Below are 21,053 nucleotides of genomic sequence, written 5' to 3'. Positions count from 1 at the left end.
ACCATACCTGTTGTGAGTTGAAAATTTTAAAGCAAAATTTATATTGTAATATGACCTGCATACAGAAAAGAACACAATCTTTGACTGTAAAACTTGAAGACATTTTTGCAATGCAAAAGCATCTGTGTAGCCAACATTCAGATCAAGAGACAGTATAATATTATTTGCTCTCATGTCTAAACAGCTTCCCACTGAGAGGATATAGAGATATTGTACTCTGTCACTAAGAATATGCTATTTATTTTGGTTCATAAAAATCTAATTCAAGTCAGAAAATTTCAAAAAAAGAAATAGAAAGCATAGTAATTCTTTCAGGGAAAGATAGCAGATTGTGTAATGCATCCATCTATATTTCTTCATTTAGGAGATTACATTGAATATTCAATAACCAAGTTTTAGAGGAATAAATCCCCAAGAATGAAGTAATCAATAGAAGATATGATTATTAAATTTGAGACTCTAGAAAGCAAAAAATGACTTGGTGAGTCTGAGAAAACAGGAGCCTAAGCAGGTGGGACGCATCATGGAAATTACTTCCTTTTACAACAAAGATTTTCAAAGCCACAGAATCGTGGTACTAGTCACTACTAACAGGGAACCAGTTTGTAGCTGAGTCTATCCGATACCTAGCTTCTTAACCTCAACTCTCGCTCTGTACAGCACTGGACTGTGCTCCCTTCTGTGGCCAGGACAACAGCTTTATCCTCTGTGGATGCTCAAGTAGAAGTCCACAGGGACACCAGGCATGGGTGAAAACTGGATTACCATACTAAATCCATAGGAGAATTAAATGAACCTATACACACTGACCACTGAAACATGGAGTCTTCTTTAAAGTTCAACTCACAGAATACAGTACATCAGGAGATTAAGAAAACATGTGATCCAAGAGAGTAGATCTTAACAAAATGATACTGAACAGTTAAAGAAGCCCAGTTGTTTAACAGTGAGGTTTTAGATGGGTACTTATTGGGAAGCAATTGCTCATGATCTCTCTTATACTCCTATACATTCTGTGTATGGAAAAATTTTGGTTCTGGAATCTTCTCAAGATCCTATTCAGTGAATAGGTTAGGAAGGTTAAAAAAAGAGTCCATGTAGTCCAGAAGACAAGTTTGTTACCTGTAATAATCACCCTCAGTTGTCAACCTGACATCTTTGAAGAGAGACCCTTACGTGAAGACCTCCCTCCACCAGGCTAACCTGTGAGCATATCTGTGGAACATTTTCTTTATTGCCTATTGATGTAGGAGGAGCCAGGCAATTGTGGGCAGAACCATACCTGGGCAGGAAGTTCTGGGTTGCTTAAGGCACATAACTGAGCAAAAGGGGGAAGCAGGCCAGTAAGCAGTGTTGTTCCATGATTCCCACTTAGGCTCATGTTTCCAGGTTCCTGTTTCGAGCTCCTGCACCGACTTCCAATGATGGTGAACTATGACCTAGAAATATATACTAACATAAACCTTTTCTAGCCCAAGTTGCTTTTGGTTAGAGAGTTCTATCACAAAAATCTAAAAACAAATCAAGAAAATTATCCAGCATCTCAAAGTTTAGGTAGGGTTTGCCTATAGGTTACATATGTAGAGTCTACCTTTCTTACCCATATTGTACTTGTGGAACTTGGAGCAATAAAGATCAGATGAACATGAAGTTCATGCTGCTTGCTGTGCTGTTAGGTCCCTTGACTTTGATCTAGGAATCCCATTACATTCATGAAATTGCAGTATGCAACTTGGTACCTTGAAAGAAGTGTGAATAAACATTGGGAACTCGTCTTAGTTATTGACCGCCAACTGTTGAGGTTTGATGATGAAGTGCCTTCCTTCCCTGTATCCAGGGCATGGCTGTCAGTTGTTGGGCATCTGAGAAGTGATTGGTTCCTGAAAGCTTCAGCCTAGATAACAGAGTGTGAGGGTCCTTGTTGGAGGAAGTGGTTCACTAAAAGCATGTCCCGTGGCATCTCCTTCCTGAATAACTTCTCTCTGCTCACTGGTCTTTCGGAACTTTCCCCACCAAAGCCCTTGCTATGCTACATTGTTTTAACCAAGTGTGCCGCACCAAGAAACCATGGGCTGAATCCTAAGAAACGGTGAACCGAAATAAATCTTTCTTCCTCTGAGTGGCTCTCTCAGATGTGTTTGTCACAGTGATGATAAAATTGACTCATTCTCCAGCCATTGTTACAGATCCCAAATAGTGTTTGAGTCTTTAGTATAGAATATAAGCAGTTAAACAAATAAGCAAAAAAAAAAAAAACCAATAAAACAAAACTTGACTAACACTGATAGATATTTTTTTAAAAAAGGCAATTTGGAGGAAATAGTTTATTTAAAACAAAACTTCAAGACTATATCATTGGGAGAGTAAATATATATTATACTCATAAAATAATAATAGTATGACATATTTTTAAAACAAGTATTCATAAAACAAAATAGAGCTATCAAAACTTCAGTGAAATTTTAAGTGAGAAAATTCACAGCCTTGAAGTGAAGCAATGTTTTGCTGAGGTCAGCATGCCGCCATGGTCCATGAGAGCAGCAGGATGGTGTATGGCAGTCTGAAGCGTATGCAATTGCAGACTTCACCTCCCAACCTGCTTCTTGGTTGTGGGATCCCCTGGCTCCAGGCAACTAAGGAGGCAGCAGATGAGGGAAGTTTCCCTACCTGGCTTGGACCTCCTTGACATATCGCTGTGGCCCATGATGCTACCAAGAGACCATGTTGATGCTTGTGGTCCATGCTTCTTGTTCCCTGGCACGATGAAATCTGAGATGCAGGTGACCGTATACAGTCTGTGCTACTGCCTGATGCTTTGGTGATGCCCTTGGGCTTTGCTGCCTCTGGGGGTCATCCTGAAGAGAGTGGACCATCTGAGGCCATGTTGAGATCCAGTGGCCCTTGAATCTCATGAGGGTCATGCATGGGTTGATGGTCCTGATAACAGTCATGGACCACGTTAATGTCTGCAGCTAAGGTCATCTTCTAAGCACAGGTGGATGTTTGTGGTCTGGGATGCTGCCTGAAGACCCTTAATGTCAGAAGGCCTGGGTGAACTGATCCTGTCCTTCCTGGAAGAGCAGGCCCCATCTCTCACAGAAGACCCGACTGTCTCTCCCCCACAAAACTCAGAGACACTGGCTTGGACATGGGAGAACTATGACCCGCTCTTCTCACTGGCAGCCACACAACCATCCCAACAGTGGAATCAGTGCAGGAAAGACAGCCCCATAACATAGGTGACAGAGTGGGAAAGACAGAGCTGGCTCTGCCCCTCTCTGACTACCCTATGGCTTTTCTCAGTTGATGGCTTCTGGCATGGAAGCCAGCAGAGAAAGGTTCTTCCTCCCTTGGGGGACAGGTCACTAGGAATTTGACCATGCTTCAATGAGTATATGAACAGCACAAAATGGAGTTGTTTTCTTTTTTTCTTTTTTGAAGTGGAGGGATAAGTCATGAGGGAGGGGAGGCAGTCATGGAAAGACTGGGAGGTGAGTGCAATCAGTGCATGATGTGAGATTCCCAAATAATCAATTAAAAATGATTTACGAAAGAAAGAAAGAAATACAGGGAAAGGAAGAACAAGAGAGAGAGAGAGAGAAAGAGAGAGAGAGAGAGAGAGAGAGAGAGAGAGAGAGAGAAATCTTTTGCAAAGTACAACACAGAAATAAGGTAAAAAGCAAGAACTAGAGCCTGGCCACTTCTTTATAGCATAAACTACCAAGTCAGAAATTGTACCACTTCCTATGATCCAAGAGAGTAAGTTTTGCTATTGCTTACCCAGTGCAAGTTGAGTTCTTTTTACTTGCACCCTAAAGTATTCTATCTGGTTGCTGAGCAGCTCAAAAGTTCATCATCTGATGAAACTTTGGGAGCCAGTGAGATTTGGAAAAGATCAGTAAACTAGTCTGTGGTGAGAGCAGGGAATAAAAATGGAAGCAATGTTTTTATCAAATAAACTTTTCTCAAACTCACTCACTTGCATTAATTTTGACATAAATATCAGAGAAGCCAGAAACTATGCTATTTTCCTCCAACAAAAATGAGTTCCTTGCAAAGCTTTAAACTCCAGATTTTCTAGGACTCTTTCTGAGTGTCTGAAGGGAGCGAGCACTCTGTGAGCCTTTTGGAAAGCAGTAAAAGTTGCGATGCCAAGCAAAACTGTATTTCAAGAGAGAAATAGGTTGTACTGATTCAGTGATGAAGCTGTCTTTGCACATCAATGCAGCCTGCCCCCTTACACATCAGTATGCAGGAGCACCTGAAATATAGTCAATGACCCCACAAATAATCGTCCCCATTGCCTTTCAAGGCAGCACTATCGGAATCAGGATCTAAATCATTACCTTCCAGGAGACGCAAGGAAAGTAAAGATAGTGTAGGATTTTCCTGGACTACCGGGAAGCTGCTGTGTTGAAAGAAACCATGGCTTGAAGTTTTAAAAGATCTTTAGGAAGACATTTGTATCACCTTTCAGAGAAAAGGGAAACCCATTCCTAGTGTAATTTAACAAGAGGAAGGATTGCTCATAACTTTGCTTTCTTGATAGCTGTGAAGTCAATACATTTCTGTACTCAGAGCTTTACAGTGTCCATTATAAGACAGTTGAAAAAGCATAGGTTATTTTTTGAGACACAGATCCATGGGAGAATGAGGTCTCTGTGGACAAACTTGAGGCTACCTGGATGTGCTACAGGATATTTGAATGCTAATGCTGTTTGAATGACCCCAGCTTTGAGACATGACTTCACCATTCCTTCACTGCTGATAAAGAGAGCATCGCTGGTACAGACCATTCCTCAAAACCCACTTCTTTGGTTTGAGTGTAAAGGAAACGATGTGCCTCACTCCCTAAGAGGGTCTTCTGGGAAATCTAGTATTTCTTGAGGCAAGCCCACCTTCTTCCTGCAAGATAAGTGGTGAGATCTCTAAATTAAGTAGCTAGTTCACGTCCTAATGAGCCAGAGTTTTTAGAAGTTGTTTAAATTTCATCAGGTGGAGGCTGAATGTCACAGGCAGGATACAGGTCTCTGTGTCCGGACCACTCCAGGGATACAGGCTACTGTGTCTGGACCACTCCAAAACTGCAGCATCCACACCACTCGTGTGTTCTCTCTAAAATCAGCCTTTGAGTAAAACTGGGGTTCTTTGTCAATTAACGAGTTTGAGTTATTTCAATTTTCTAAGTAATATCATTATACTTTACACACATAATAATAAAATATAAAAAGCAGATAAAGTTCATTGGTAATATATTTTAATAGTCTGTTTAGAGAAGTAAAATTCCCACATGATAAAATAAACTGAATAAAAATTGGCACACATATATGAATGCATTTGGAGTGAATTATTAATTGATAGTTTTATTTATATTTTCTGTGTCCCTCCAAATATTAAACAGTTGAAATGTTAAGAACCCCTCTGTTCCGTTTTGCAGAAAAGCCCCTAAGATGCCACCTCATGTCATATCATGGATCTTTCCAATATGATTTTAATACTCATTATCTTGAAAACTAGTAGTCAAATTTTAGAGTCTAACCTTATCCACGCCATAAAATACCCAGCAAGTTTCTTTAAAGTTGAAATTTCTTTCCACATGCGATGCATTAAGTTCTACTTGAGACACAGAACAATGTAGTGGGGTGCCCAGAGTTAAAAACCCAGAAAGGAAGAGAAGATGAATTAAAAAAATAGTGAAAGCCAAATGTGGTCTAGAATTTAATTAATTTCAAACTGCCAATATTGGGTTTATAGCTTTGACATGTGTAAAATGGTGGTGCAGTGTTCACAGTGGGCAAAGTGGAGGGGGGAGCATGAGAACACTCCATGCTACACCCATAACTTCCCTGTACACCTCAAATATTCCAAACACAAAGGTTATTTAAGTCTACTTGGAGTTTTTAATAAGGCTCAATCATTCAACACAATTTCTAAAGTACACATGTACTGTTCTTTGTGCTAGAAGCCCAATACTGAACAAATGGACCCATCCTTACCCTGAGGGAACTAGGAGTCTAACAGGCAGGGAACACATTAAACAGTCACAAAAATGAACACGAGCTGTAATGCAGGTTGCAGTAAGTGTTCTAAAGGCAGAGAACATGAGGTGATAGATTGCAGGGCTGAAAAGCCCCCTCTGAGGGGACGGCACTTAGAAAAGGCCGGATAAGTGAGGAGGAGGCCACCAGGTAGCAGCCCAGAAGAAGAGAAGAAAGTACTTGTCAATCTGAAGGCGTGAAGGATCTGGAGCCTGTGCCAGAGTGGAGAGGAGCAGAGCCCGCTGAAAAGCCAGCTACATAGGACTCTGTGGTCTGAGTTCAGAATTTTATAGTTTTCTGAAGAACTTCCAAAACTATTCATATTCATTATTTTTCTGTTTCTGTTATTAAAAATAATGATCAAAGCAACTTATGGAGGAAGGAGTGCTTTTTGACTATGGTTCCAGAAGAATAAGATTCTACTAATGCAGGAGGCATGGCAGCAAGCAGCAAGCAAGGCCCCGGAAGGCAGTTGAGGGATGTAGCTTCAAAACCAAGCTGGGAGTGGAGAGCAAAGAGGGAGGGATAAGCAGTTTAAGTGACCAACTTAAACCGCCCCAAACAGTGTTACCAACTGGGCACCAAGTGTTCAAATATCTGACCCAATGAGGGACCTTCTCACTCAAGCAGCCACACCTCTGAAGACCTTAACCAAAGGAATGGGAAGAACCAAGTGAAGCTCTAGAAAGATGCCAATGGGGTGAACACGATGATGGTGCCAAGCTGTAACTTCACTTAGAAGGGGGAAGCACGAGGACTGCAGGTTCAAGGTCACCTTGGGCTACATAGAAAGGCACTTTTTAACAGCGACAACAAACCCACCAGCATGATTCTAAATCACTGTGGCTACTAATTCGACGTGGATCAGAAAGATCAAGCCAAACAATTCACTTCCTGTGTTCACAGTTGTAAGGTAAAACTGAAAATGAAAACTTTCTCAACTTCTAAGTATTTGTGTTCTAAAAAGACTCTGGCAATTCTAATGGTACAATTTCAGGGGTGCATGCCACTGTTGTAGAACCTACCATCCTGATTCCAAGCAGGGATGATGGTGCTCCAAATAATTCTTGAACTCACTTGGGTCTGAATTTTACCTCTTAAATGCCTGTAATTAAACACAGGCAAAAGCAAAAGCTCAAGAGAGTCACCGTTTGGTGTGGAGCATGGTGAGGTGGCTGCAGCAAAACTTTGATCCTCTCACATCCTTAGGAATCTCATCTTTACTAAGGCAAAAACAATCTTACTTTGTATGTCCAGTTTTCAGGACCAAGAAAACATTATTGACATCTCACTGGGGCCATCTTGGCTCTAGCCCAAGTCTAAAAATAGCAAACCCCAGGCTACAGAAGACTGCAATTTTCAATCCCTGTTTAAAATATACAGTGTTAAAAGTCATCCTTGGTTACAGCACACTGAGTCTGAAGGCACTGGCGTGTTGCCCTCTCTGACCTAGAAAAAGAAATATGTTTTCCAAATTTGATTTAATCAGTGACCCTCAATAAGCTTTCATAAACAACCTGCAGTGCCATTTGCAAGGGGTCCAGAAACTTCACCTCCAGCAAACACCAGAAATTTTCAAGTTTGTAAGATTGGACAGTGTCTACCACTTCACTAAACATGACGTAGATCCATGTTAAAAGACTATCAGGACCAAAAGACCAGATGAAAACTTGGAAAGAAGGGGCTCTCATATAGTGTCTGCATGTGAAGGCTAGAGATTAACATCAGGGGCCATTCCTGAGGCTCTGTCCACTTTGTTTTATGAGACAATGTTTCTCTTTGACTTGGGACTCATCCATTAGCCTAGGCAGTGAGCCCTAGGCATCTGCTTGTATATACTTCCCAAAATTTGGGATTACAAGCATGTACACATTTGTCTTACATGGGTTCTGGAGACCAAACTCAGGGTCTTGGGCCTGTACAGCAAAAACTGTGCTATCCATCAGCTCTAGATTAAATGTGTATTTAAGTCTACAATTTGGTTAAAAAATGTATACAAAGCTCTGTGAAACAAATTGCTATTAAAATGACTTCCTGGCCAACTGATCCTTTTTCCCTAGACACTCCCCTGCTCCCATCGTCAATACTGCAGGCCAGTCTGGTAGCCAGGACGTGGTAAGTCTGCCCTACCGCAATCAATAGCATCTAGAGTATGCATGTGCCGTAAATTGGAACAAAGAGTGGCTTTTCCCAAGAATCTGGATTTAGAAGTAAGAGATTCTTGCTCAATCTGTCTGTGCTCTTGAATAGAGGACATGTAAACACTAAAAGTGGTGGCAGTGGCTATTTTTGACCATTTGGGCAAGGAAACAGAGAAGCCAGCCTGCTGCAGAGATGAGATGAAGAACACCTCCCAGAAAAGAGGGAGGGCTTCCTGTTTTCCCAGTCACAGGATACTGCTTGATTCCCACTTATAGCAGTTTATTCTTATGCTTCAAACCCACAGAGACACCACGGGACCCTTCAACAGCTTTCAAACCAAACAAGCCATTACTAACACTCCAGGTCTTTCCATTGTGTTAGTCTCAAATGGCTGAGAATCAGTTTGTACAAATTCTGTAAGCTGAGAACTCTGAAATAATTCAATTTTGGCCTCTCAAAGCAGTTAAGCAAATCATAATCACAAAGTATTTTTAAAAATACTTGAGAGAGAGAGAGAGAGAGAGAGAGAGAGAGAGAGAGAATGTGTTAGAATTATAGCTACAATAGCTATAGTTTCTATTTGTTCAAAGATCAAACATGAAGCCCTATATGTATTTAAGAAGATTGGAAAGAAATTAGCCAAAATATCAATAGTTATGTTAAGAAAGAAAGATCATTTTTCTTCTTCTTTCTATTCCTCTATTTTTAGAAGTAATTAAATATGTTTTACTTAAAAACTATAACTCTAGGGACTACAGTGATATTTTTTAACCACAGCATGACACAGCCCGTCCATTATATTTACTGCTCTATAAACAACATCTAGAAAGCACTTCCCCTTAACATTCCACAGAGAAGCACAATGCTACCTTCTATAGATCATCACCACGTTTGCCGTACCCATCACTTCCTCTATTGCCTCTTATGCAACCTGCACCCCACCCAGTCTGGGCATACAGCCTGTCTCTGGGAGTCCACTCTTCTCCTCTCCCTTCTCTCTCCAGCCCCCTTTGCCACTTTGGTGCTTGAGTTCCTGCATCTCCAGACATGCATACTCATGCTATTTCTTGTCGGTTCTGGATTTGCTCCCCTTTCTTTTGGATTAGTCTATGATACAAACATTTGTGGCAGATGAATTTAAGTTCATTTAAAATAAAATATGTCTTGGTACAGTCCATGTAGGAATGCTTTGGTTACAGCATTGGGTCAATCACAAACAAATGGAGGGGAAGGCAATGTCCACAAACAGGCATTGTGAATTTCATAATTAGCAAATTGCCTTTAACAGTTCAATAACATACATTTTTGCAACAACCTTGCAGAATGCTATGTGAATAAAAAGAAACAAATAATTTACTTAAGGAAAAAAATGAGTTCCTTTGGAACTATATATCTATTTATTTAATTTCCTCCAAAATCTTAGCAACTTTCATATACTGAATTGGGCATTAATGGCCAGATATTTTCTATGGATTATTTATATAGTCCTCTCAACCACTTGTGTGTGGTAGCTAATCTTGGCAGTCAACCTGACACACCCCGGGGAGAAAGACCCTCAGCTGAGGAGCTGTCTCCCTCATACTCATCTGTGGACATACCAGTGGGGCTATTTGTGAGGTCCTACCTGAGAGGGGGGTGCAGAAAACTGTGGGCAATACCGTATGTACCTGAGCAACTTGTCCTGAGAAATATCAGGGAGGCAAGCCGGTGAGCGGCACTCCTCTATGGTGCCTGTTTCAGTCCCTGCCTCCAAGTTTCTGCATGAGTTCCTGTCCTGGCTTCTCTCACCGAAGAACAATGAACTAAACCCTGTCTTCCCTAAGTTCGTTTTGATCAGTGTCATCAGAAGCCAAAAACAATACACCGTGAAACATATCTTATCACCTCTTTTTACAGAAATAAAGTGGTTGTCCTGATAAATTAATCTTTGCACACAAATTTAAAAGGCTACCATGTGGCTGATCATATGGACAGGCCCTTCTGTGTTTTCCTGTTGTCAAAGTTTATGGTCTGGGGGTTAGATCTCGGTATTCAAAGAATCATAGAATAGGCAACCAACATATGTCTGAAGTGTAATGCTAAACCTAATGTGGGTAAATAGCAGTGGTATTGTATAATGTGGGTCTTAGGGTTTTATTACTGTGAAGAGGCACCATGACTGTGGTAACTCCTATAAAGGAAACCATTTAATTGGGGCTGGCTTACAGTTCACAGGTTTAGTCCATTATCATCATAGAGGGAAGCATGGTGGCATGCAGGCAGACATGGTGCTGAAGAAGGAGATGAGCATTCTACATCATGATCAGCAGGCAGCAGGAAGGGAGTGTCACACTAGATCTGGCATGAGCTATTGAGAAGTCAAAGCCTGCCCCCTAGTGACACACTTCCTCCAACAAAGTCACACCCACTCTAACAAGGCCACACCTCCTAATAGTGCCACTCCCTATGAGCCTTTGGGGGCATTTTTAATCAAATAACCACAATGTATTTTTCTAGTTTATTATACATTTGTGTTTTCAATACAAATTCACACTGTAATAGACTATGACACCATACTACAACATCACAGCAATAGTTGTGATCAGTGATGCATGTCAGTGGCACTTATTTATAATTGCTTACAAGACTCACCCCTCATATATAAAGAAACACAAAACTTGTCACCAGGATATTCACTAAATATAAACAGGAATAAATATCTATTGCGATTATTTCACTAGTGAGATGCAATTGCATAACTCACCGTGGAGGAAGTGCTTGGGAGATACATTAATATTGTGTCACAAGGATCAATAGGACCATTTCTAAAGAGTGGGGGGGAACTCCATTTTCTTTCTTGTGCTTTTCGTAAATGTACAGTCTATTGTACTTTTAGCAATTACCTTTTATTTCTTCATTCTAAAACAGAAAACCTTAAGGCAGCTGTAAGGACTCAGGAGTTCGCAAGCTTCAGTCATGAGGTTAGCTGATCACTGACTGCTGTTTGCAGCATTCTTCTTGACTCAGTCACTGGTGAATCATTTCTTGTCCTCCCAGTACCACCACCCTGCCTTCTTTCTTTTACAATGGAAAGGGTAATTTTTTCAAAGGAAGCTGAAATAATTCATTCACTAGCATCAAAACTTGACAGAGTTGAGCAACTTGCCCAAGTTGAAACAAAAGTAGGTTCCTGTCCTTTCCAGACCCTGAGAAATGGACAGTCCCATGCAAAGCCTACAGCTGAGAGCTGACTAAGGGCCAGAGGAGATGTGGGTCCAGCACACTGGGAACCCGGAGGAAGGATGAACCCAGCCTGGTGATCAGCAGACGGTTCCTGCAACAGACACTTTGCAGATAATAGGAGCTTTCCCTGCTAGGAGGGGCACCTGGGCTCGGGAGGAGGGCTTCAGGGTCAGTGTTCAATAAGGTGCAGAGAAAGAAAAACATGTGTAGGTAATAGTGTCATTAAAACAGCCAGCTAGTTTTTGATGGGACTCAGAGCAGGGTGCGTAGAGACCAGATGGGATATGAAAGAAGAAAAATTAGGCCCAAAAGCACATACTGGTAATTAGTTAAGTAGGTTAAGATGCTTGTGTAAATGAGAAAGGGTAGATAAATTAAAATTAAGTTATTGATATAGACAAATGGGAAAAATGTTTGGTATAAAATAAAAACATGTACATGTGAAGTTATAAAAATTGAAAGGATGGATACTGAAGTGTTGGCACTAATCACCTCTGGGTGGTAGAATTATGAATAATTTTGTCCTAATCTCTCTTTGTTTCTGTGCCTTCCAGATCTTCTGCATTAAGCATGCATTATTTGGCACTTTGGATGGAGAAGAATGTGAGTACTAAAATAGAATTCATAAGCTGGGCTTGAATCGTGACATCCTAAAGACTTTGGATTTTATTTCACAGAAAACGAAAGACTATTCCAGGTATTTGATTAAGAAAGCTGGATGCACAGACATTTACAGAACGAAATGTTAAGTAGGCATGCTGTGCTAGAGGGGATGGAGACTGGGGAAAAGATGATGGACACAGCCATGCAGAGGTAGGAGGGACAGAAACCATGACTGGAGTAGAATAGGCAGGACTTATTAACTACAAAAGGAAAGGACAGACATGGGAAAGAACTCCAGAGCTCTGGTGTGGGTGATTGGTTCTATACAGATATTGGAAGCCAACAGGCATAACAAGAAGGAAAAAGGCAGAATGATGACTTGTTTCTGTATGTGATGTGTCTGGAGGACATTCTGGTAGGTGTACCACTAGGAAGTTTGGACTATGAGCTTGGATGTAGAAAATAGAGGGCTCTAAGAGTACATTTGCATAAGATATAGAGAAGCCTGAGGTTGAGTGAGCTCAACTGGGTAAAGCAGAAAGTAAGCAGGACCTTGGAAATTCTGAGTTGAAGCAGTCACTGGCACACTCAGAGAACCAAGTGTCAGAAGTAGGTGAAATTCTTTCCTTCTATTTTGATTGACATATATGATACATATTTCTGAGGCACAATGGTATATTTTAATGGTTTGTGTATACATTGGGTAGTGATCACATCAGATAATATTGATCTGTCACTTTAAAACTTATCATTTCTTGATGGCAAACATATTTAAATTCTTCTCTCCTGGGAGTGGGAAGAGTTCTTTGGATAGAGTATGGTCACACATGACGTAGAGCAAGGATGCAGGGCTTACTACAAGCCTTCAGTTGCTAATAGAACATCACTATAGAACTCAGTCTCAAACAGTCTACATAAGAAAACAAGACAAGAACAAAAGCATGGGTCAAAGAAAGACTACTGGCTGTCTGCACTCAGTGGTAGGTAGGAGGGTTTTTCGAAGTTCCTGATGGATCCTTCTGAGAAAGGCTCCTGGACTCTGGATAGCCAAGGCTGACCTACAGCAGAGCTATGGTGAGATTCCAGACAGTGATTCCAGACTTCTCTGACAAACAAGGAGCTTTATGTCAACAAAGAAGTGCCCCAAGTCCCATTTAACTCTACATTTCAGCCCTCCCTCTAACCACATAACTCTTCACTTTATCCCACCAGTTTCTCATGATGTTGAGACCTTCAACCCCTCAGTCTCCCCATTTTCCACCAACTGCCCCTAACTGTCTTTATCTTCTGTCCTCTCTGCTTCTGCCAGCTTTAAGCTCCACGTTCAGTCATATACCATCTCCTTAGATACAATTCATTTGCCATGTTACTGTTATTAAACCCATGGATAACCTTCTCCAACTCAGTTTAAATCCTCTTCACTCATTCCATGCCTTTGTTGTGTCAGAAAAAAAAAAGACAATCTATTGACTAGTCTCAGTTTAAATCTATGACCAGAAATTTGAAATATCTGGTGACCCCTAAGCTTGCATGGTTCATCTATTTGTCTGTTTGCTTTAACAGTTCATGCTTTTTCTCCCTGACAACCTCTATTACCTCTTCCACATTCACATCCAGGTGACGGTTTTTCTTGCAGTCTGGAGAACACTGAAGCACTCAGAAGAGAAGTTCAAAAGACTACCACCATTTTGGCGATCTATTTTCTAGAGCCTAATTCACATCTTTGCTCTCTCCACATTTCTCTTCAAATAATGCCATTTCTATATTCTGTCTCGCTGACATCACTAACTTTTGTCTATTGAGTCATTCACCTTTCCATGTAAATGTCCTATTAATTTTAATTTTAAATCTATCCATCTGTCTGTCTGTCTGTCTATCTATTTATTTATTTTTTGGGTTTTTGAGACAGGGTTTCTCTGTGTAACAGCCCTGGCTGTCCTAGAACTAGCTCTTGTAGACCAGACTGGCCTTGATCTCACAGAAATCCACCTGCCCCTGCCTCCTGAGTGCTGGGATTAAAGGCGTGCGCCACCTCTGTCCAGCTAGTTTCAATCCTTCTTGACCCGACTGCCTTCATTTCTTCTCTTCCTTTTGAACAAAATCCTTGAAGAATCTATATTTACAGTTCCCATTTCTCCCTCTAAGTCTCTTTTATATGCATTCTAGTGCATGTGGTCGCACTGCCATGCTCTTGTCCATAGTTTCATTAAGTCTCTACGGCCCTCCATTGCCAAGCGCAGTCAGTTGTCAGCTTCATTATACTTGACCTTCCTGTTCCTTCTGAAACATTGGTTTCCACTGCATTTCATTTCAGAAGTCTCCTCCTCCCTTCCCTGGAAAGCTGTCTTGGCCTGCTTTAATGATTTTTATTTTTCCTCCTGACCTCCTAATGCCACAGGGTTCCCAGGTTCAGTCCTTGTACCTCATCTCTGTTCTACAAACACTCCTGGGAGATCTCACCCCATCTCAGACTTAAAAAAGAAAAAACACAGTCAAATGCTGGACAACCCCAATGTATCTCCAACCAGACTTCCTGAAACTCCGAACTTACCCACCTCTCCAGCCTATCTTGAATATCGGAAACATTATCCATCACGATGCTTTCCACATGTCTGCTCATGACAGTTCAAGCTTAGTCAAACCCCAAACTTTAAGTTTTATTTTTCTCTTTCTTATCAATATCAGAAATAGTTCACCAGGAGATCTTATTGGCTCTGAGTCTGAACACTTACCACCACCTTCGTGAGTTCACTCAGGCCCCCATCATCTCTTACCTAGGTTACCAAAAGAATGTGCTAATTGATGTAATTGATCCTTTTGAGAAGCAAGCCAAGTTATCATACTCCATTTTCAGCACCCAAGCAAGGTTCCCCATGCCATTCGGAGAACAACCCAGACGACTATCAAGGACCCATAAGGTTCTATTTCATCTGACTCTCTTTATCTCCAGGATACTCTTCCAGCACTTCATGCAAGGCCTACTACTTATTGTTTCTCTGCCATGCCAAACAGGCACATATGACTGGCTGGCCCCACGGCCTGGAACGCCTCCCTCCTAATGTTCACATGGCTGACTCCTCCACATTTCCCACAGCCCTACTTAATTGTTCCTACTTAACATCCTGACAAGCTCTGCTGACCCCCATTTCAACCCTTTTGAAAATCACTATCACCTTGACATGCACAAAAAGTATTTATAAGGTTATTTTCTGGTTCTTTCCCCGTGGAAACTAAAACTCTGAAAATGAAAACACTTTCATATGTTTTTTTAAACCCATTCCTTGCATGTAGGAATTGCTCAGTTAACAATTAATAAGGAGAGAGTCTATTCCTCCTACCCGATCGATCACAGATAACTCAAGGTTACCCACTGTACTTTGATTAGCATTTATCATGTCCCACACGTGTGCTCAGTAAACTGATCAGTAAATTGAACAGAATTTTTTGATGGATCAGTGGCCCATAGAATATCTTAATTTCTTTATATTTGATTTCATTTTTTCATTTCTTTACCCTATCAGAGTTTATTCTAAATGGGATACAAGTTTAGAAACAGGGTAAATTATCACAAGGCTAATCTTGACATATTTTCCAAAAGTGAGCCCCCATCTATGTCCTTTTTGGCAAACAGTATGGATCTCTAGAGAGCACCCCTATCCTGAATATCATCTATGTGATGAGTCAGAACAGGAAAAGCCTCCTTACCTTTACACATCTGATACTCCTTGCTGTAGCTTGTTACTAAATAGATGCCTCCAGACTTCCCCAAGCTGTTGCTCCTGGTGGCAGCTAAATCAATTGACCATATTGTACTAGTTGGTTCAATGTGTTTGTTTACTAGTTGAAGACTGCATTAAGGGCAGGATTATTTCATGGTGTTTGGTTTCCTGGCCTTCTTCCAGCTTCCTCCTCTCAGTCTCTTCTCTCTCTCTCTCTCTCTTTCTCTCTCTCTCTCTCTCTCAGTGTGTGTGTGTGCGTGTGTGTGTGTACAAAATGGCAATGTCTCTCTTGCTCTGAAAGAGTATATATTCCGAGATTTAAATTTGACTACCCTTAGTGTCCTGTTCTTCTGAAATTTGCTGTCATCACTGATTGAATAACGCGGCCTGAATTTAGTCAAGTGGCCACCACTAATAGCAATGCCAAAAGCATCTTTATACCCCCACTTTTTTTGCTTCCAGTTACAGCCTTGGCCAATGCACTTCCCTTTTTTTGCTCTGTTATTGTCTTGCAAATGAAACATGTGCGGCTCTTTGAGCAAGTACAAAAATAAAATATGAACATGTTCTTATCTAAAATGCCACTTTCCCAGTATTCTTTCTGGGTTGCTCTTCATTAACCAAAGTACCATTGTCACAGAAATTATAATACTCTGTAATTTTAGAGACAAGTTATACATTTTCTTGACCACCCAAATGCCTGGTTTCTAATTTAAATATTCAAAGGTGACATTAAAGTCATTTCTACAAGATCTAGTCAAGATTTCAGTCCACGTGTCAAGGGTTAAAGAAAACACCCTTTGCCAATAGAAAAGGGGAAAAAATACAAAATTGTGAGACTGTAGTAAAAAGATTTCAAAGAATGTTCCACAGCATGTTATTTTCCTTCCAGAAAATTCTAACACTATATAATTACTTTTGTATGGAAATGAATAATGTAAGCCTTTATTGCTAAAATCAGCTAGACAGAAACATCCAAAGCAGACAGGCCTTTCCTGAGAGGAGACAAAATATTAAATTGGAAAATATCTGTATGAGGATGGCCCACAGGACCATGTTCTCATAACCCAGTATAGAGATGCATGGGAAATAAAGTGAATTTTCATCTATGTGTCAAGACTAGAGAGGGTCCCCTGCTTCACACAGATTCTATAGTATTGATGGCATCCCAAACTGTCAGAGAAAAATATCAATCAGAAATGCATATAAAGTGCATTTGGTTAAAAATAATAGCAAAAACATCAGTTAAGGTCCTTCTTTTTCGACAGAAATGCTTTGATAAAGAAAAACTGAAATTCCACCTGCATGGAAATTAAAGTGAAGCGACTCCCCCAGTTCAGAAAACAAAAATAAGCAAATAGACAGACAAGTAAATAAACAAAAAACAGGCTTCACTTTGGTGGTTGACAGGACTAACCTCGGCAGATATAGTGGTGGGTTTATATGTCAAGAAAATAGAATGTGGAGACTTGGAACATAGAGCCCCTCACTGGCTTCTGTCACTCCTGTTCCCAACAACGTGTGTGTGTGTGTGTGTGTGTGTGTTTGTGTGTGAAACTGCTTCCAAAGCCTGAGAGCATCTTAGCCTAGGCGGAATAAAACTAGAATTCAACAGCTCAGTGGTGGCCGCGACGTGCAGTGGGGGCGGGTGGCTGTGTCTCACTTCTCAATCCCACTCTGCCCGCCTTTTGCATGATTTCTCGCTACAAGCTCACAATTCAGGTACCTAAGCAGGTTCTTTTCTTTGCCCAGCACGGAAAACCTTCTAAGGACGTTTTTATCATGACCAGTTTCCATGCTGGCAACATCTCAACGGCCCATGGTGAACAAGCTGACCCACCCAGCCAGTCTAGCTGCGACCAACTAATATCCCCACTGTCTTTGTCCCCAGCTCCAGGTGAGAGAACCCTGGCACCCAGTAAAGCCTTTCCAAGTGAGTAGCCCAAGGACTGATGGTCAGCTTGTGGAACAGCCATGTTAGCCTCCTCCAGGCGTAAATCAGCCACCAGTGAGCTGACCGACAACAACCAGGAGCGCTCGTCCTGTCCTGTCCTCTGCACGCTTCCACCCCCATGACTGCGACTGTCCACAAACTCCTGGGTTCAAGCAGCCAGCCCCCATGACTGCCTCAAGGTTCAGCACCTAGGACAGCGGACGGCGGACATACTTTTCGCCCCATAGGTTCAAAAGGCCAGGAATGCGAGAGTGACAGCTCAAACCCCATTGCAGGTGTCCCACTGTGCACCCTCCCGCACCACTCCCCCGCGCCCCGGAGCGCCCACCTCCCACCCTCATTTCGTTCAGGACGGCCTCTTGACGTCTTACTTTTCTGGCTGGAGTAACCCGGGTAATAGCCATAGTAGCCAGTAATCCGCAGGATCCGGTCCTCGATAGTGGCTACCCCGTTGGGGGCCGCCTTGACATCCATAGAGAGCGCGGGGCGGCGGCTCCCGGCGCCGCGGGGCGTAGATCAAAGCGCGGGGCCCGGGAGCTGCTGCAGGTGCTGCCGCCGCCGCCGCCGCCGCCGCTGGTGCTGATGTTGCAGCTCGTGCTCCCGCGCCCCAGCTCTGACTCCACCGCCGGGCGCAGCTCCGGCTTCGCATCACAGCGGCGGCGGCAGCGACGGCGGCAACGGAACGGCCCCCACTCCGGCCAGTCTCTCTGTCAGTCTGGCAGCTCTCCGCCCGCCACCAGCTCACTGCTGCCCAAAGAGCGCCCCCTCACCTTGGACGCCCACCCAGGTCTGGGACGCATGTGGGTGCCCCACCTGGTCTCCGACTTTCACCACTAACTGTACGGCCGAAATTAGACACCCCCCAAACCCACTTGAGTGAAGGGATGGTCACCAGGTGCTCAGGGTGAACAGCTGTGGGTAGGAGAGACCCAAACACAACTAGGGGGTAGTAATTCAAGAGATGCTCAGCAGTTCAGCACTTCTACCCCTACCCTGCGTTTCTTCCACGCTGCTGCCCATTCCACCTTGAATCTGAGGATAAGAAAGCATTCACGGGCATTAATCCTTGAAACTTGTCTAGACAACCAAAGATCCCTTTTTATTTTTGCGAATTGGAAATGAAATGAATCCCCAGCAGGTGGTTTGCAGAATGATTATCCAGGTGAACACAAAGACTTTAAGAGTTCTAGTCCTCGCGGGACTCTCTACCTTCCAATAAACAAAACAAAGGCTAGGACCACGCACCTGAGCACAGCACACTCATCGGTCCAGTTTCAAATATCCAATAATCTAAGGAAAAAGTACTATCTTCTTTCTTGCCACAGACATCAGAAGTGAGGCCTTTCAAATTGTATCCGGGCATGTGAGTTGTTGCTACATGACTTTCTATCTATGCAGAAATATTCCTGAAGCTCTATGATCAGAGTGAGCAACTGCTACACAAATGTGCCACTTCTTTGTTGATGAGAGGTCCTGGGGTTAGGTGATCGCAGGGAGCAAACTACCCCGCTCTCAGAGTACAGCTACAGTCTCATAAAAATTAGTCGTTCAGTCTCCACTTCCCATGGGAAAGGACATGGGAGGGGGAAGGGAGACTGCTATCAGCTTAGAGGCTGTCAGATCCACCTTACCCCAAGAGGTCTTCGACATCCCTGCCAATTTCCACATTTCTGAAGATCATGGGGTGCGGGGAGCAGAAATATGAGTCCATTTCCCAGCTCCCTTTAAAGGCCTCCAATATTCTCTTCATTGTGTGTGGACTCTTAAGAACAAAGAACCCAGCCAGGCAATGGTGGTGCACATGCCTTTAATTCCAGTACTTGGAAAGCAAAGGCATGAGGATCTCTGAGTTTGAGGCCAGTCTGGTTAGCACAGTGAGATCCAGGACATCCAGGTCTACACAGAGAAATCCTGTCCCAAAAAACCAGACCATACCAACCAACCATTCAACAAAACAAACACAAACTAAAAACAATCAATCAATCAATCAATCAATCAATGCAAACCGACAGAACAAAGACATGTGCAAACTATTGCCCTAAGGTGACATGGGCTCAAGGGTGTGAAAAAGCAGCATTACCTTTCACAGTGGGCTGATCACCTTTGTTCAGACACAAAGCTCTGCAGGGCATCTTGAGAACAGACTGAACCTCAGGTGGGTGTGACTCTGCAGAGAGTCCCTAAGGGAACCAATTTCCTGCTGCACCTGTTGACTGGGTTAGACCAGAAGTGTGAAAGGAGCAAAACAATCAGAGGGAGTCAAAGAGGAAACATGACACTTTTCAATGCACAGAGAAATGCACAGAGCCATGGGAGAAAGCTGAATGCTTAAAGCAAAACAGGGAAGGATTATATTCGTCCCCACCCCCACACAATGCATAGCATGATGTTGTTAGTTTTACTATTTGTATAATAAATCATATATAAAATATATTCACTGCGCATAGAAAGTTATGCTAGTCACATTAATTTAAAATCTTCCTTTTGCTTAAAGTTTCTATAAAACATAAATTGCCTGTACCGCATCTAGTATGAATTTAATATCATTCATTATAACAGAGCACATTAAGGTGCATTTAATGAAAATGTAATTGGAAGTGATAAAAAAAACCTTCAGAAGTAACAAACATATTGTTATGTTGGTTTGAAAGGTAACTGACTTTTTTTCCCATGTGTGCTTAAATTGTTTATAGTCTGACTTGGAAATAAAATTTTAAATAGGAGAACACTTACAGATGTTTTTAATCATTTCCAAATGGTCAATTGAAACCCAGGTAGACATTATAATCTAGAATGTGCTTTTTCAGGGGAAGGTACTGAAGGTATATATATAGTGAGTGATAAGGGTTCACTAGCAAATATAATAGTGATTTTAGCTTTTCAGGTATTCTTCTGGACATTTAAAATTACAGAAATTATACGGTGAGGAGAATTTGTAAAGCATTTTTATGTGCTTATATGCTACATCACTTTCCACAATCAAGATACTCAATTTTATAAAATCGCCTCAAGTCTACTCTGGAAGAATTAAGGAAAGAGGTAATTTAACAAGTGAGGATTGAAAGTGGTTCATGGTACGTATGGTAATCCTTCACATCGTTTCTCTCCTCATCATAAATCATTCTCCAACCTTAAAAATTGCCTACGACATTTTAAAGATGTAAGTATAGTGTGAACATATGTGGGGATGGGGATGTGTGCTGCGGGAGCTCCTTCCGCTCCGTCAGCCAATAGCCGCTGAGATACCAGCCCATTGGGGCATGGTCTCTCTCTCTTTAAAAAAGCAGCGGCTGTCCTCCACTCTCTCTCTGGCTTCTGGCTCCGCTTCCGACTCCTACTCTCCTTTCCTGTTCGTGCAGAGGGGCTGTTGTCTGG

At 42.1% G+C, this 21,053-nt stretch overlaps 1 protein-coding gene across 1 annotated transcript in view; it reads right to left on the bottom strand.

The window, feature by feature from the left end:
- The window catches only part of Slc35f4 (solute carrier family 35 member F4), a 222,609-nt gene extending 204,410 nt beyond the window's left edge, over window positions 1–18,199 (bottom strand). Inside the window, exon 1 of the mRNA XM_048430032.3 lies at window positions 18,050–18,199. Within this exon, the coding sequence (XP_048285989.3) occupies window positions 18,050–18,152 (103 nt within the window). The 5' untranslated portion in view covers window positions 18,153–18,199. The remainder of the gene's footprint in view (window positions 1–18,049) is intronic.
- Between the last annotated feature and the right edge of the window lie 2,854 nt (window positions 18,200–21,053).

The sequence above is a fragment of the Myodes glareolus genome, chromosome 12 (genome assembly GCF_982192425.1).
Source record: "Myodes glareolus chromosome 12, mMyoGla1.1, whole genome shotgun sequence".
Taxonomy (NCBI): Eukaryota; Metazoa; Chordata; class Mammalia; order Rodentia; family Cricetidae; genus Myodes; species Myodes glareolus.
This window is presented reverse-complemented; position numbering and strand designations above follow the sequence as displayed.